At 28.9% G+C, this 17,946-nt stretch overlaps 1 protein-coding gene across 1 annotated transcript; it reads right to left on the reverse strand.

Annotated features, from left to right (window-relative positions):
* Positions 1–12,347: 12,347 nt before the first annotated feature.
* On the reverse strand, positions 12,348–16,752 carry LOC123304865 (probable serine/threonine-protein kinase DDB_G0278901). The gene is made up of 3 exons (XM_044886428.1): positions 16,037–16,752; positions 14,315–14,700; positions 12,348–12,490 (listed from the first exon to the last, which is right to left on the reverse strand). Exons 1-3 carry the CDS (start codon positions 16,750–16,752, stop codon positions 12,348–12,350), a joined length of 1,245 nt encoding a protein of 414 aa, XP_044742363.1.
* Between the last annotated feature and the right edge of the window lie 1,194 nt (positions 16,753–17,946).

Genomic DNA, 17,946 nt, shown 5'->3' on the forward strand with positions numbered 1-17,946 from the left:
GTATACGTTTTGACTTACATGGATCAAAATTCCAATGATTTGTATAGTCATGACTCTCTTGATGAAAACTCGGAAATTTTCCAAAAATGTTTTTTCTATCGAAAAATGTCAAATTTGATCATTTTTGGCTTATTTATACTTAGTCCAGTCATAAAGGACCTCTATGTATACGTTTTGACTTCCTTGGATCAAAATTTCAATGATTTTAATAGTCATGACTCTCTTGTTGTAAAATCGGAAATTTTCAAAAAATGTTTTTTCTATCGAAAAATGTCAAATTTGATCATTTTTGGCTTATTTATACTTAGTCCAGTCATGAAGGACCTCTTTGTGTACATTTTGACTCACTTGGATCAAAATTTCAATGATTTGTATAGTCATGACATTCTAGTAGTAAAATCGGAAATTTTCAAAAAATGTTTTTTTTATCGAAAAATGTCAAATTTGATCATTTTTGGCTTATTTATACTTAGTCCAGTCATAAAGGACCTCTATAAATACATTTTGACTTACTTGGATCAAAATTTCAATGATTTGTATAGTCATGACTCTCTTGTTGAAAAATGGAAAATTTTCAAAAAATGTTTTTTCTATCGAAAAATGTCAAATATGATCATTTTTGGCTTATTTATACTTAGTCCAGTCGTAAAGGACGTCTTTGTATACGTTTTGATCTACTTGGATCAAAATTTCAATGATTTGTATAGTCATGACTCTCTTGTTGAAAAATCGAAAATTTTCAAAAAATGTTTTTTCTATCGAAAAATGTCAAATTTGATCATTTTTGGCTTATTTATACTTAGTCCAGTCATAAAGGACCTCTATGTATACATTTTGACTTACTTGGACCAAAATTTCAATGATTTGTATAGTCATGACATTCTAGTTGTAAAATCGGAAATTTTCAAAAAATGTTTTTTCTATCGAAAATTTCATATTTGATCATTTTTGGCTTATTTATACTTAGTCCAGTCATAAAGGACCTCTATGTACACATTTTGACTTAATTGGACCAAAATTTCAATGATTTGTATAGTCATGACTCTTTTGTTGACAAAACGAAAATTTTCAAAAAATGTTTTTTCTATCGAAAAATGTCAAATTTGATCATTTTTGGCTTATTACTACTTAGTCCAGTCATAAAGGACCTCTATGTATACATTTTGACTTACTTGGACCAAAATTTCAATGATTTGTATAGTCATGACATTCTAGTTGTAAAATCGGAAATTTTCAAAAAATGTTTTTCTATCGAAAAATGTCAAATTTGATCATGTTTGGCTTATTTATACTTATTCCAGTCATAAAGGACCTCTATGTATACATTTTGACTTACTTGGATCAAAATTTCAATGATTTGTATAGTCATGACAAACTAGTTGTAAAATCGGAAATTTTCAAAAAATGTTTTTTCTATCGAAAAATGTCAAATTTGATCATTTTTTGGCTTATTTATACTTAGTCCAGTCATAAAGGACCTCTTAGTATACATTTTGACTTTCTTGGATCAAATTTTCAATGATTTGTATAGTCATGACATTCTAGTTGTAAAATCGAAAATTTTCAAAAAATGTTTTTTCTATCGAAAAATGTCAAATTTGATCATTTTTGCCTTATTTATACTTAGTCCAGTCATAAAGGATATCTATGGATACATTTTGACTTACTTGGATCAAAATTTCAATGATTTGTATAGTCATGACTCTCTTGTTGTAAAATCGGAAATTTTCAAAAAATGTTTTTTTTTATCGAAAAATGTCAAATTTGATCATTTTTGGCTTATTTATACTTAGTCCAGTCATAAAGGACCTCTAAGTATACATTTTGACTTACTTGGATCAAAATTTCAATGATTTGTATAGTCATGACATTCTAGTTGTAAAATCGAAAATTTTCAAAAAATGTTTTTTTCTATCGAAAAATGTCAAATTTGATCATTTTTGGCTTATTTATACTTAGTCCAGTCATAAAGGACCTCTATGTATACATTTTGACTTACTTGGACCAAAATTTCAATGATTTGTATAGTCATGACATTCTAGTTGTAAAATCGGAAATTTTCAAAAAATGTTTTTTCTATCGAAAAATGTCAAATTTGATCATTTTTGGCTTATTTATACTTAGTCCAGTCATAAAGGACCTCTATGTACACATTTTGACTTAGTTGGACCAAAATTTCAATGATTTGTATAGTCATGACTCTTTTGTTGACAAAACGAAAATTTTCAAAAAATGTTTTTTCTATCGAAAAATGTCAAATTTGATCATTTTTGGCTTATTACTACTTAGTCCAGTCATAAAGGACCTCTATGTATACATTTTGACTTACTTGGACCAAAATTTCAATGATTTGTATAGTCATGACATTCTAGTTGTAAAATCGGAAATTTTCAAAAAATGTTTTTCTATCGAAAAATGTCAAATTTGATCATGTTTGGCTTATTTATACTTATTCCAGTCATAAAGGACCTCTATGTATACATTTTGACTTACTTGGATTAAAATTTCAATGATTTGTATAGTCATGACATTCTAGTTGTAAAATCGGAAATTTTCAAAAAATGTTTTTTCTATCGAAAAATGTCAAATTTGATCATTTTTTGGCTTATTTATACTTAGTCCAGTCATAAAGGTCCTCTAAGTATACATTTTGACTTTCTTGGATCAAATTTTCAATGATTTGTATAGTCATGACATTCTAGTTGTAAAATCGAAAATTTTCAAAAAATGTTTTTTCTATCGAAAAATGTCAAATTTGATCATTTTTGGCTTATTTATACTTAGTCCAGTCATAAAGGATATCTATGGATACATTTTGACTTACTTGGATCAAAATTTCAATGATTTGTATAGTCATGACTCTCTTGTTGTAAAATCGGAAATTTTCAAAAAATGTTTTTTTTTATCGAAAAATGTCAAATTTGATCATTTTTGGCTTATTTATACTTAGTCCAGTCATAAAGGACCTCTAAGTATACATTTTGACTTACTTGGATCAAAATTTCAATGATTTGTATAGTCATGACATTCTAGTTGTAAAATCGAAAATTTTCAAAAAAAGTTTTTTTTATCGAAAAATGTCAAATTTGATCATTTTTGGCTTATTTATACTTAGTCCAGTCGTAAAGGACCTCTATAAATACATTTTGACTTACTTGGATCAAAATTTTAATGATTTGTATAGTCATCACTCTCTTGTTAAAAAATCGAAAATTTTCAAAAAATGCTTTTCTATCGAAAAATGTCAAATTTGATCATTTTTGGCTTATTTATACTTAGTACAGTCATAAAGGACCTCTATGTATACGTTTTGACTTACATGGATCAAAATTCCAATGATTTGTATAGTCATGACTCTCTTGATGAAAACTCGGAAATTTTCAAAAAATGTTTTTTCTATCGAAAAATGTCAAATTTGATCATTTTTGGCTTATTTATACTTAGTCCAGTCATAAAGGACCTCTATGTATACGTTTTGACTTCCTTGGATCAAAATTTCAATGATTTTAATAGTCATGACTCTCTTGTTGTAAAATCGGAAATTTTCAAAAAATGTTTTTTCTATCGAAAAATGTCAAATTTGATCATTTTTGCTTATTTATACTTAGTCCAGTCATGAAGGACCTTTTTGTGTACATTTTGACTCACTTGGATCAAAATTTCAATGATTTGTATAGTCATGACATTCTAGTTGTAAAATCGGAAATTTTCAAAAAATGTTTTTTTTATCGAAAAATGTCAAATTTGATCATTTTTGGCTTATTTATACTTAGTCCAGTCATAAAGGACCTCTATAAATACATTTTGACTTACTTGGATCAAAATTTCAATGATTTGTATAGTCATGACTCTCTTGTTGAAAAATGGAAAATTTTCAAAAAATGTTTTTTCTATCGAAAAATGTCAAATATGATCATTTTTGGCTTATTTATACTTAGTCCAGTCATAAAGGACGTCTTTGTATACGTTTTGACCTACTTGGATCAAAATTTCAATGATTTGTATAGTCATGACTCTCTTGTTGAAAAATCGAAAATTTTCAAAAAATGTTTTTTCTATCGAAAAATGTCAAATTTGATCATTTTTGGCTTATTTATACTTAGTCCAGTCATAAAGGACCTCTATGTATACATTTTGACTTACTTGGACCAAAATTTCAATGATTTGTATAGTCATGACATTCTAGTTGTAAAATCGGAAATTTTCAAAAAATGTTTTTTCTATCGAAAATTTCATATTTGATCATTTTTGGCTTATTTATACTTAGTCCAGTCATAAAGGACCTCTATGTACACATTTTGACTTAGTTGGACCAAAATTTCAATGATTTGTATAGTCATGACTCTTTTGTTGACAAAACGAAAATTTTCAAAAAATGTTTTTTCTATCGAAAAATGTCAAATTTGATCATTTTTGGCTTATTACTACTTAGTCCAGTCATAAAGGACCTCTATGTATACATTTTGACTTACTTGGACCAAAATTTCAATGATTTGTATAGTCATGACATTCTAGTTGTAAAATCGGAAATTTTCAAAAAATGTTTTTCTATCGAAAAATGTCAAATTTGATCATGTTTGGCTTATTTATACTTATTCCAGTCATAAAGGACCTCTATGTATACATTTTGACTTACTTGGATCAAAATTTCAATGATTTGTATAGTCATGACATTCTAGTTGTAAAATCGGAAATTTTCAAAAAATGTTTTTTCTATCGAAAAATGTCAAATTTGATCATTTTTTGGCTTATTTATACTTAGTCCAGTCATAAAGGACCTCTAAGTATACATTTTGACTTTCTTGGATCAAATTTTCAATGATTTGTATAGTCATGACATTCTAGTTGTAAAATCGAAAATTTTCAAAAAATGTTTTTTCTATCGAAAAATGTCAAATTTGATCATTTTTGGCTTATTTATACTTAGTCCAGTCATAAAGGATATCTATGGATACATTTTGACTTACTTGGATCAAAATTTCAATGATTTGTATAGTCATGACTCTCTTGTTGTAAAATCGGAAATTTTCAAAAAATGTTTTTTTTTATCGAAAAATGTCAAATTTGATCATTTTTGGCTTATTTATACTTAGTCCAGTCATAAAGGACCTCTAAGTATACATTTTGACTTACATGGATCAAAATTTCAATGATTTGTATAGTCATGACATTCTAGTTGTAAAATCGAAAATTTTCAAAAAATGTTTTTTCTATCGAAAAATGTCAAATTTGATCATTTTTGGCTTATTTATACTTAGTCCAGTCATAAAGGACCTCTATGTATACATTTTGACTTACTTGGACCAAAATTTCAATGATTTGTATAGTCATGACATTCTAGTTGTAAAATCGGAAATTTTCAAAAAATGTTTTTTCTATCGAAAAATGTCAAATTTGATCATTTTTGGCTTATTTATACTTAGTCCAATCATAAAGGACCTCTATGTACACATTTTGACTTAGTTGGACCAAAATTTCAATGATTTGTATAGTCATGACACTTTTGTTGACAAAACGAAAATTTTCAAAAAATGTTTTTTCTATCGAAAAATGTCAAATTTGATCATTTTTGGCTTAATACTACTTAGTCCAGTCATAAAGGACCTCTATGTATACATTTTGACTTACTTGGACCAAAATTTCAATGATTTGTATAGTCATGACATTCTAGTTGTAAAATCGGAAATTTTCAAAAAATGTTTTTCTATCGAAAAATGTCAAATTTGATCATGTTTGGCTTATTTATACTTATTCCAGTCATAAAGGACCTCTATGTATACATTTTGACTTACTTGGATCAAAATTGCAATGATTTGTATAGTCATGACATTCTAGTTGTAAAATCGGAAATTTTCAAAAAATGTTTTTTCTATCGAAAAATGTCAAATTTGATCATTTTTTGGCTTATTTATACTTAGTCCAGTCATAAAGGACCTCTAAGTATACATTTTGACTTTCTTGGATCAAATTTTCAATGATTTGTATAGTCATGACATTCTAGTTGTAAAATCGAAAATTTTCAAAAAATGTTTTTTCTATCGAAAAATGTCAAATTTGATCATTTTTGGCTTATTTATACTTAGTCCAGTCCTGAAGGAATTCTATGTATACATTTTGACTTACGTGGACCAAAATTTCAATGATTTGTATAGTCATAACATTCTAGTTGTAAAATCGGAAATTTTCAAAAAATGTTTTTTCTATCGAAAAATGTCAAATTTGATCATTTTTGGCTTATTTATACTTAGTCCAGTCATAAAGGACCTCTTTGTATACATTTTGACTTAGTTGGACCAAAATTTCAATGATTTGTAAAGTCATGACTCTCTTGTTGAAAAATCGAAAATTTTCAAAAAATGTTTTTTCTATCGAAAAATGTCAAATTTGATCATTTTTGGCTTATTTATACTTGGTCCAGTCATGAAGGACCTCTTTGTATACATTTTGACTCACTTGGATCAAAATTTCAATGATTTGTATAGTCATGACATTCTAGTTGTAAAATCAGAAATTTTCAAAAAATGTTTTTTTTATCGAAAAATGTCAAATTTGATCATTTTTGGCCTATTTATACTTAGTCCAGTCATAAAGGACCTCTATGTATACATTTTGACTTACTTGGATCAAAATTTCAATGATTTGTATAGTCATGACTCTCTTGTTGAAAAATCGAAAATTTTCAAAAAATGTTTTTTCTATCGAAAAATGTCAAATTTGATCATTTTTGGCTTATTTATACTTAGTCCAGTCATAAAGGACCTCTATGTATACATTTTGACTTACTTGGACCAAAATTTCAATGATTTGTATAGTCATGACATTCTAGTTGTAAAATCGGAAATTTTCAAAAAATGTTTTTTCTATCGAAAAATGTCAAATTTGATCATTTTTGGCTCATTTATACTTAGTCCAGTCATAAAGGACCTCTATGTACACATTTTGACTTAGTTGGACCAAAATTTCAATGATTTGTATTGTCATGACTCTTTTGTTGACAAAACGAAAATTTTCAAAAAATGTTTTTTCTATCGAAAAATGTCAAATTTGATCATTTTTGGCTTATTACTACTTAGTCCAGTCATAAAGGACCTCTATGTATACATTTTGACTTACTTGGACCAAAATTTCAATGATTTGTATAGTCATGACATTTTAGTTGTAAAATCGGAAATTTTCAAAAAATGTTTTTCTATCGAAAAATGTCAAATTTGATCATTTTTTGGCTTATTTATACTTAGTCCAGTCATAAAGGACCTCTAAGTATACATTTTGACTTTCTTGGATCAAATTTTCAATGATTTGTATAGTCATGACATTCTAGTTGTAAAATCGAAAATTTTCAAAAAATGTTTTTTCTATCGAAAAATGTCAAATTTGATCATGTTTGGCTTATTTATACTTAGTCCAGTCATAAAGGATATCTATGGATACATTTTGACTTACTTGGATCAAAATTTCAATGATTTGTATAGTCATGACTCTCTTGTTGAAAAATCGAAAATTTTCAAAAAATGCTTTTCTATCGAAAAATGTCAAATTTGATCATTTTTGGCTTATTTATACTTAGTACAGTCATAAAGGACCTCTATGTATACGTTTTGACTTACATGGGTCAAAATTCCAATGATTTGTATAGTCATGACTCTCTTGATGAAAACTCGGAAATTTTCAAAAAATGTTTTTTCTATCGAAAAATGTCAAATTTGATCATTTTTGGCTTATTTATACTTAGTCCAGTCATAAAGGACCTCTATGTATACGTTTTGACTTCCTTGGATCAAAATTTCAATGATTTTAATAGTCATGACTCTCTTGTTGTAAAATCGTAAATTTTCAAAAAATGTTTTTTCTATCGAAAAATGTCAAATTTGATCATTTTTGGCTTATTTATACTTAGTCCAGTCATGAAGGACCTCTTTGTGTACATTTTGACTCACTTGGATCAAAATTTCAATGATTTGTATAGTCATGACATTCTAGTTGTAAAATCGGAAATTTTCAAAAAATGTTTTTTTTATCGAAAAATGTCAAATTTGATCATTTTTGGCTTATTTATACTTAGTCCAGTCATAAAGGACCTCTATAAATACATTTTGACTTACTTGGATCAAAATTTCAATGATTTGTATAGTCATGACTCTCTTGTTGAAAAATGGAAAATTTTCAAAAAATGTTTTTTCTATCGAAAAATGTCAAATATGATCATTTTTGGCTTATTTATACTTAGTCCAGTCATAAAGGACGTCTATGTATACGTTTTGACCTACTTGGATCAAAATTTCAATGATTTGTATAGTCATGACTCTCTTGTTAAAAAATCGAAAATTTTCAAAAAATGTTTTTTCTATCGAAAAATGTCAAATTTGATCATTTTTGGCTTATTTATACTTAGTCCAGTCATAAAGGACCTCTATGTATACATTTTGACTTACTTGGACCAAAATTTCAATGATTTGTATAGTCATGACATTCTAGTTGTAAAATCGGAAATTTTCAAAAAATGTTTTTTCTATCGAAAAATGTCAAATTTGATCATTTTTGGCTTATTTATACTTAGTCCAGTCATAAAGGACCTCTATGTACACATTTTGACTTAGTTGGACCAAAATTTCAATGATTTGTATAGTCATGACTCTTTTGTTGACAAAACGAAAATTTTCAAAAAATGTTTTTTCTATCGAAAAATGTCAAATTTGATCAATTTTGGCTTATTTATACTTAGTCCAGTCATAAAGGACCTCTATGTATACGTTTTGACCTACTTGGATCAAAATTTCAATGATTTGTATAGTCATGACATTCCAGTTGTAAAATCGGCAATTTTCAAAAAAAGTTTTTTCTATCGAAAAATGTCAAATTTGATCATTTTTGGCTTATTACTACTTAGTCCAGTCATAAAGGACCTCTATGTATACATTTTGACTTACTTGGACCAAAATTTCAATGATTTGTATAGTCATGACATTCTAGTTGTAAAATCGGAAATTTTCAAAAAATGTTTTTCTATCGAAAAATGTCAAATTTGATCATGTTTGGCTTATTTATACTTATTCCAGTCATAAAGGACCTCTATGTATACATTTTAACTTACTTGGATCAAAATTTCAATGATTTGGATAGTCATGACTCTCTTGTTGAAAAATCGAAAATTTTCAAAAAATGTTTTTTCTATCGAAAAATGTCAAATTTGATCATTTTTGGCTTATTTATACTTAGTCCAGTCATAAAGGACCTCTATGTATACATTTTGACTTACTTGGATCAAAATTTGAATGATTTGTATAGTCATGACTCTCTTGTTGAAAAATCGCAAATTTTCAAAAAATGTTTTTTCTATCGAAAAATGTCAAATTTGATCTTTTTTGGCTTATTTATACTTAGTCCAGTCATAAAGGATATCTATGGATACATTTTGACTTACTTGGATCAAAATTTCAATGATTTGTATAGTCATGACTCTCTTGTTGTAAAATCGGAAATTTTCAAAAAATGTTTTTTTTTATCGAAAAATGTCAAATTTGATCATTTTTGGCTTATTTATACTTAGTCCAGTCATAAAGGACCTCTAAGTATACATTTTGACTTACTTGGATCAAAATTTCAATGATTTGTATAGTCATGACATTCTAGTTGTAAAATCGAAAATTTTCAAAAAATGTTTTTTCTATCGAAAAATGTCAAATTTGATCATTTTTGGCTTATTCATACTTAGTCCAGTCATAAAGGACCTCTAAGTATACATTTTGACTTACTTGGATCAAAATTTCAATGATTTGTATAGGCATGACATTCTAGTTGTAAAATCGGAAATTTTCAAAAAATGTTTTATCTATCGAAAAATGTCAAATTTGATCATTTTTGGCTTATTTATACTTAGTCCAGTCATAAAGGACCTCTTTGTATACATTTTGACTTAGTTGGACCAAAATTTCAATGATTTGTATAGTCATGACATTCTAGTTGTAAAATCGGAAATTTTCAAAAAATGTTTTTTCTATCGAAAAATGTCAAATTTGATCATTTTTGGCTTATTTATACTTAGTCGAGTCATAAAGGACCTCTATGTATACATTTTGACTTACTTGGATCAAAATTTCAATGATTTGGATAGTCAAGACTCTCTTGTTGAAAAATCGAAAATTTTCCAAAAATGTTTTTTCTATCGAAAAATGTCAAATTTGATCTTTTTTGGCTAATTTATACTTAGTCCAGTCATAAAGGATATCTATGGATACATTTTGACTTACTTGGATCAAAATTTCAATGATTTGTATAGTCATGACTCTCTTGTTGTAAAATCGGAAATTTTCAAATAATGTTTTTTTTTATCGAAAAATGTCAAATTTGATCATTTTTGGCTTATTTATACTTAGTCCAGTCATAAAGGACCTCTAAGTATACATTTTGACTTACTTGGATCAAAATTTCAATGATTTGTATAGTCATGACATTCTAGTTGTAAAATCGAAAATTTTCAAAAAATGTTTTTTCTATCGAAAAATGTCAAATTTGATCATTTTTGGCTCATTTATACTTAGTCCAGTCATGAAGGACCTCTTTGTACACATTTTGACTCACTTGGATCAAAATTTCAATGATTTGTATAGTCATGACATTCTAGTTGTAAAATCGGAAATTTTCAAAAAATGTTTTTTTTATCGAAAAATGTCAAATTTGATCATTTTTGGCTTATTTATACTTAGTCCAGTCGTAAAGGACCTCTATAAATACATTTTGACTTACTTGGATCAAAATTTTAATGATTTGTATAGTCATGACTCTCTTGTTGAAAAATCGAAAATTTTCAAAAAATGTTTTTTCTATCGAAAAATGTCAAATTTGATCATTTTTGGCTTATTTATACTTAGTACAGTCATAAAGGACCTCTATGTATACGTTTTGACTTACATGGCTCAAAATTCCAATGATTTGTATAGTCATGACTCTCTTGATGAAAACTCGGAAATTTTCAAAAAATGTTTTTTCTATCGAAAAATGTCAAATTTGATCATTTTTGGCTTATTTATACTTAGTCCAGTCATAAAGGACCTCTATGTATACGTTTTGACTTACTTGGATCAAAATTTCAATGATTTTAATAGTCATGACTCTCTTGTTGTAAAATCGGAAATTTTCAAAAAATGTTTTTTTCTATCGAAAAATGTCAAATTTGATCATTTTTGGCTTATTTATACTTAGTCCAGTCATGAAGGACCTCTTTGTGTACATTTTGACTCACTTGGATCAAAATTTCAATGATTTGTATAGCCATGACATTCTAGTTGTAAAATCGGAAATTTTCAAAAAATGTTTTTTTTTATCGAAAAATGTCAAATTTGATCATTTTTGGCTTATTTATACTTAGTCCAGTCATAAAGGACCTCTATAAATACATTTTGACTTACTTGGATCAAAATTTTAATGATTTGTATAGTCATGACTCTCTTGTTGAAAAATCGAAAATTTTCAAAAAATGTTTTTTCTATCGAAAAATGTCAAATTTGATCATTTTTGGCTTATTTATACTTAGTACAGTCATAAAGGACCTCTATGTATACGTTTTGACTTACATGGATCAAAATTCCAATGATTTGTATAGTCATGACTCTCTTGATGAAAACTCGGAAATTTTCAAAAAATGTTTTTTCTATCGAAAAATGTCAAATTTGATCATTTTTGGCTTATTAATACTTAGTCCAGTCATAAAGGACCTCTATGTATACGTTTTGACTTACTTGGATCAAAATTTCAATGATTTTAATAGTCATGACTCTCTTGTTGTAAAATCGGAAATTTTCAAAAAATGTTTTTTCTATCGAAAAATGTCAAATTTGATCATTTTTGGCTTATTTATACTTTTTTTTTTTTTTTAATGTATTTTTATACTGTGTTTTTAACTACAATGGTCATTTACACAGTTATATGATAAGTTAAAATATAAATATGTATTTATAATTTATTTAGTAATTTTGTGGATTTTAGAAATGCGAGTAATTTTTTTATGTTTTGTACGTCGTCTCCTATTATGTCTGCGATGTTTTGTGGAAGGTTTGCGTTTCTTCTTTGATCACGATATTTTGCGCATGTTGTTAGAATGTGGTTTATGGTGATCGGTGTTTGGCAAGCATTGCATACAGGTTGATTCTCTTTTTTTAATATGTGATTGTGTGTGAGTTTGCTGTGACCAATTCGCAGGCGAGTGAGGGCTATTTCGTCTTGTCGGTAGGTTTGATATGATGAAATCCATGTTGTGGTTTCGAGTTTAATTTGTCTTAGTTTATTCGTTGCAGGTACCTCCAGCCAAGATTGAGTTTTCTTACGATTTATTTTGTCTTGGCATAGTTTAATTAGATCGTCTTTGGTTGTGTTGGGGGTAAGGATTCCGCTGTGTGAGCTGCTTTTGCGGCATTGTCTGCAAGTTCATTTCCTGTTATTCCTGAGTGGCCTGGTACCCACATGAAGATGACTTCCTGGTTTGCTTCACGTAGTTCTAGATATGTTTTTTGAATGTTTTGAATAATTGAGCTGTTTGTGTTTAGGTTTTTTATTGCTTTTAGAACACTAAGGGAGTCACTAACTATTAATGTTTTATGTGGTTGTGTGTTATTCGAGTTTTTTATTATTATTAATGTGTTTAGGAGGGCTTCAGCCTCCGAGCTGAAGTTTGTGCACATGGGATTTAATTTAAATAGGTATTGGTTATTATTAGTTATAATTGCGAATGCCGTGGAAGTGTCGATTTTTGAGCCATCGGTGTATATTATTTCAAACTCTTTATATTTGGTGTTGGTTATTTCACTAAAACTTTTTTTAAATTCTGTGGATGAGGTGTTATTTTTTTTATTACTTTTGTTTAGAGAATAGTTTATTTCAATTTTAAATTCAATCCAAGGTGGTATACAGGGAAGTTTATGAATCTGGTGTAGGTTAGCGATATCTTGTGGGTTAATTTGTAGCATTTCTAGAGTGGATTGTAGGTTGAGGGCTGTTGGTTTCGGGAGATTGTTATGTTTTCCAAAAATAGTTTTGTATGGGTTGTTATTTATAATATTTTTCATATTGATATTCGATTTTTCATTTGTTTTAATACAATATTTGAGCATGCTGAGTTGTCTTCTTTCAGAAAGGTTGTATTCGCCAGATTCGCAGATCAAACTGTTTACTGGAGATGTTCTGTAGGCTCCTGTGACGATTCTGATTGAAGTGTTGTTGATTGGATCTAAGGTATTTAGGACAGTTTTTTTGGCTGACATGTATACGTGGCTGCCGTATTCTATTTTTGAGATTATTAACGCTTGGTAGATTTTTTTTAGGGATCTTCTGTCGGCTCCTGCATTTTTATTCGAGAGTATTTTTAATATGTTTAGTTTCTTTTGCAGTACAGTTTTTAGCCATAGTATATGGTTCTGCCATTTCAAACGTTCGTCGAAGTGTAATCCTAGAAATTTCTGGACTGTAGAATATTGTATTTTGGCTTGTCTAATGTATATGTCTAGGTCGTGTTTTTGTTTCCTGTTGAATGATATATATTTTGTTTTGTTTTGTGATATGTTAAGGCCGTTCTTGTCGCTCCATTCTAGAAGACTGTTGACTGTGGTTTGTAATTTTTTTTGAGCATAGGATTTATCTGAGGTGGCAATAAAGATGACTAAATCATCTGCGTATTGAATTGCTTGTATTGGATAGGGAATGTTTTCTACAATATCGTTTACTGCAATATTGAAGAGTAGTGATGATAGGATAGATCCTTGGGGTATGCCATTATTTTGTTTAAATGTATCGGATAGAGTGTTGCGTATTTTTATTTGGAATGTACGATTTGTTAGGTAGTTTTGAATAAATCTGGGTAAATTCCCCTTTAACCCCCATTTTTTGAGAGTGATGAGGATTTTATGCCGCCATACGGTGTCGAAGGCTTTTTCTATATCTAAGAATATCGCATCTAAATTTTGCCGTTTGGCCATTGCGTTTTTTATGTTAGTGTCTAGAATAGTAAGGCAGTCTTGAATAGATTTTTGAGACCTGAATCCGAATTGGTGGTCGTTTATTAAGTTGTTTGATTCTATTATCCAATGCAATCGTCTATAGACCATTTTCTCTAGGATTTTTGGTATGTGATTTAATAGACTTATTGGTCTGTAGCTGGATGGATTTAATCTGCTTTTGTCGTCTTTGGGGATTGGTATGATGAGTGCATGTTTCCATTCATTTGGTATTTTGCCTTTGATCCATATCATGTTGAAAATATTCAGAAGTGATTGTAATGCGGTTTTGTGTAGATTTTGTATAAGTTTGATGTTGATATTATCCGAACCTGGTGAGGAGTCTTTTATTTGACGCAAAGCGTCGCTGAATTCGTGTTCTGTAAATGGTTCATTGTAGCCTAGTTTTTCGTTCGAGTGAAAATCAATTGTTTGTTTTTCCTCTTGATTTTTGTAATGAAGGAATGTTTGATTATATTGTGTGTCATCAGAAACTTTTTCGTAATATTTTCCAAATTCATTTGCTATTTCGCTCTGATTGGTTGTTATGTAATTATTGGTTTCTATAGCTGTTATTTTTTCAGTATCGTTTATGCCTGTTGTTAATTTTCTAAGGTTTTGCCAGATGATTTTGTCTGGAGTTGTGGAGTTGATTGAGGAGATAAATTTATTCCAACTTTTTTGTTTTTCGGTTTTAATTTCCTTGCGGACTTTGGCCCTATAAATTTTATAATTTATTAAGTCATTTTCATTTTTGTGTTTTTTGAATTTCCTTAGATGCTTAGCTCGTTCTTTGATGAGGTTGTTAATCGTTGGGGTCCACCAGGGAACTCTTTTCTTTTTGCTGTTTATTACTTTTGTTGGTATGGTTGCTTTCATTGAATTTTCTATACATAGGTATAGTTTGTTTATTGCTGTTTGGATGGAAGTGTTGTCTTTGATATATATTTCTGTGAGTTCAATGTATTTCTCCCAATTGGCTTTTTCAAAATTGTGTTTTGTGTATTTTTCTTCGCAGTGAGTTGTGTTGAATTTCATTATGATTGGATAATGGTCTGATGAACATGGATCATCGTGTGTATCCCATGTTATCTTCATTGCCAATTCTGTTGTGGCTAGGGTAATGTCTATTGAGGAAAAGGTGTTTGTTGTGGTGCTTAAATGTGTTGGTTTGTTGTTGTTGAGGATTAGTAGATCATCGTGCGTTATTAATAGTTTTTCAATTTGCTCTCCTCTTCTGTTTGTAAGGTGGTTTCCTGTGATTGTCATTTGTGCGTTTAAATCTCCAAGAAGAATGAAGGGTCCTCTTATTTGGCGAATGACATTTTGAATGATTTGGGTATTAAATTGTCTGTTTGGGGGAATATAAAAGTTACATATTGTTATTTTGTTAATTTTGTTCAGAAAAATTTCTGTGGCTATGACTTGTAGGTCCGAAGTAATTTGTATTTGTTTCGCAAATTTATCTTTATGGATTAAGGTTGCTACTCCACCACAGGCCTTGTTTCCTCCCAGATAGTCGCTTCTGAAAATTGAATAATTTGTGATTTTTGCGGTGTGGTTTGGACAGAGATGTGTTTCTTGAAGGTTTATAATTATCGGTTTATATTTGTTTATTAATAATTGTAATTCCGGTAATCGTTTGTAGAAACCGTTTACATTCCATTGAATGATTGACGGGTTCGTTTCTTGGTGATTTCTGTTGATCGCCATGAGGGTTTATGTTAATTTGGTTATGTTTAGTTGGTGTCTGCGTCAGAGGTTTCTTGGTGGTTATAAGATTTGATTTTTATTTGTTGCTGTTGTTGTTTAAATAAGTTTAAGTTTAGTTGGTATCTTGGTCAGATGTATCTGTGTTTTTTGTGTGTTTTGTAAGTTTAATGATTAATTTTTTTGTAAGTTGTTTCGATAGACTATCGTTAAATAAATTATAAATATTATTAAACATATAAATCAAATCGTCTGTTGAGTCGGTATATTTATTTATGGTAGGCCCTATATTTTGTTTAACGTATGTTTCGGTTAAAAAATTTTTAATTTGATCGAATGTTAACATGTATTGATCGGGATCGGCTAAGATATTCGGCTTGACATTTTCTATTAATTGTATGAGTGTTTGTTTTTCTCTGAGTTTTTTTTCATTGGGGTTTTGTGTCGAGGAATTGGGTGTGGCAGGAATAATATCTTCGTCGTGTTTCGTTATTTTTGTTGCTGTTGTGTTTGATTTTTTTGTTGTTTCTATTTCTGATTCTTGAGAGCTACTGTTGTTATTTCGTGATCGTTTTTTTGGGGTATGAGATTTGTTTACGTTTTTGTCAGTATTTTGTATTTCTGTTGTAGGTATTATAGTTGTATCTGGAGAATTTTTTTGTGTTTCAGGGGTAGGTTTTTGTGTTTCAGGGATATTTGTATTATTAATATCAGGTATAGTTATCGGTGTTGTAGTATTTGATTCAGTATTTGGATTAGCTGTTTGTGGTTTTTTTAAATCGGTATTTGTATTTGCGTTTGAGTTGGAATTTGGATTTGTGCTTGTAGTATTCGTTGTTTCTGATTGTTTTTTGCATGCATTAGATTCATGGCCAAATCTATCGCAGTAGATACATTTGGCGTTATCAATAGTGACAAATATGCGATATTGTTCGTTATCGTACATTATCGGTATTTGTTCAGGTATATCTGGATGTTCTGCATGTATGAATATATATCGTCTGAAACTCCGTATGTGAGTGTATTTTTTGTCGGATAATCTGGCAGATAAAAACTGCATCTCTGACATGGGCTTTATACCAAGTGATATTAAATGGTTGATTACAACACTGTGGGGGACAGATGGGAATACGGATACACTAAGTCTATGTGATGGTGTTATAAAGCTTCTTATTTTATGTTTTTGGTTATTAATCATTATAAATTCACGCCTTTGTAATAAATTTTCGACATCATTTTTTGATTGTAGATAAATACAAATTCTGTTTCCAGAAATTCGTGAGATATATGTAATTTTATTTGGTTCTATTATTTCACTAAGCGCATTTATGTATGATTCAAGTGGTAGTTTGTCGATAATTTCTATTATAATTGCATGGTCTTTTTTAGGGAAGGTATTTTTTTTAAGATAAGGTTTCACTGTAGGATATTGTTTGTTGTGGAGTAATTGTGTGTGTAGGATTTGAAGATGTTGATTGTTGATTCATTTTGGTTTTTATATTTTAAGTTTTAGATATAGGTATTTATTTGTAGTTTGTTTTTTTAGTAGTTATATAAGATATTTGTGTACTCACCATATACAGTGAGCACATAGTATTTGTTATCACACACACACTTTTATTTAATTTAAGTAGATATTTTTAAATTAAAAATGAATTTAATTTAAGTCAATTTGAACAATAATAAGCACGTCTGTTCTCTATCGTAGTTCAATTGCTAATCTATTTATACTTAGTCCATTCCTGAAGGACCTCTTTGTATACATTTTGACTTACTTGGACCAAAATTTCAATGATTTGTATAGTCATAACATTCTAGTTGTAAAATCGGAAATTTTCAAAAAATATTTTTTCTATCGAAAAATGTCAAATTTGATCATTTTTGGCTTATTTATACTTAGTCCAGTCACAAAGGACCTCTTTGTATACATTTTGACTTAGTTGGACCAAAATTTCAATGATTTGTATAGTCATGACTCTCTTGTTGAAAAATCGAAAATTTTCAAAAAATGTTTTTTCTATCGAAAAATGTCAAATTTGATCATTATTGGCTTATTTATACTTAGTCCAGTCATGACGGACCTCTATGTATACATTTTGACTTACTTGGACCAAAATTTCAATGATTTGTATAGTTATGATATTCTAGTTGTAAAATCGGAAATTTTCAAAAAATGTTTTTTCTATCGAAAAATGTCAAATTTGATCATTTTTGGCTTATTTATACTTAGTCGAGTCATAAAGGACCTATATGT

This window comes from Chrysoperla carnea, unplaced genomic scaffold (genome assembly GCF_905475395.1).
Source record: "Chrysoperla carnea unplaced genomic scaffold, inChrCarn1.1, whole genome shotgun sequence".
NCBI lineage: Eukaryota > Metazoa > Arthropoda > Insecta > Neuroptera > Chrysopidae > Chrysoperla > Chrysoperla carnea.

Excerpts from the sequence above, each read along its gene's own strand:
- LOC123304865 (XM_044886428.1), bottom strand. The coding sequence starts at position 16,752 with ATGCAGTTTTTATCTGCCAGATTATCCGACAAAAAATACACTCACATA. Across the intron at positions 14,701-16,036 it reads GCCGATCCCGATCAATACAT|GGCCAAAGTCCGCAAGGAAA; the intron begins GTTAACATTCGA and ends TAAAATTTATAG. Across the intron at positions 12,491-14,314 it reads AATAAAAGACTCCTCACCAG|AACTACGTGAAGCAAACCAG; the intron begins GTTCGGATAATA and ends AAACATATCTAG.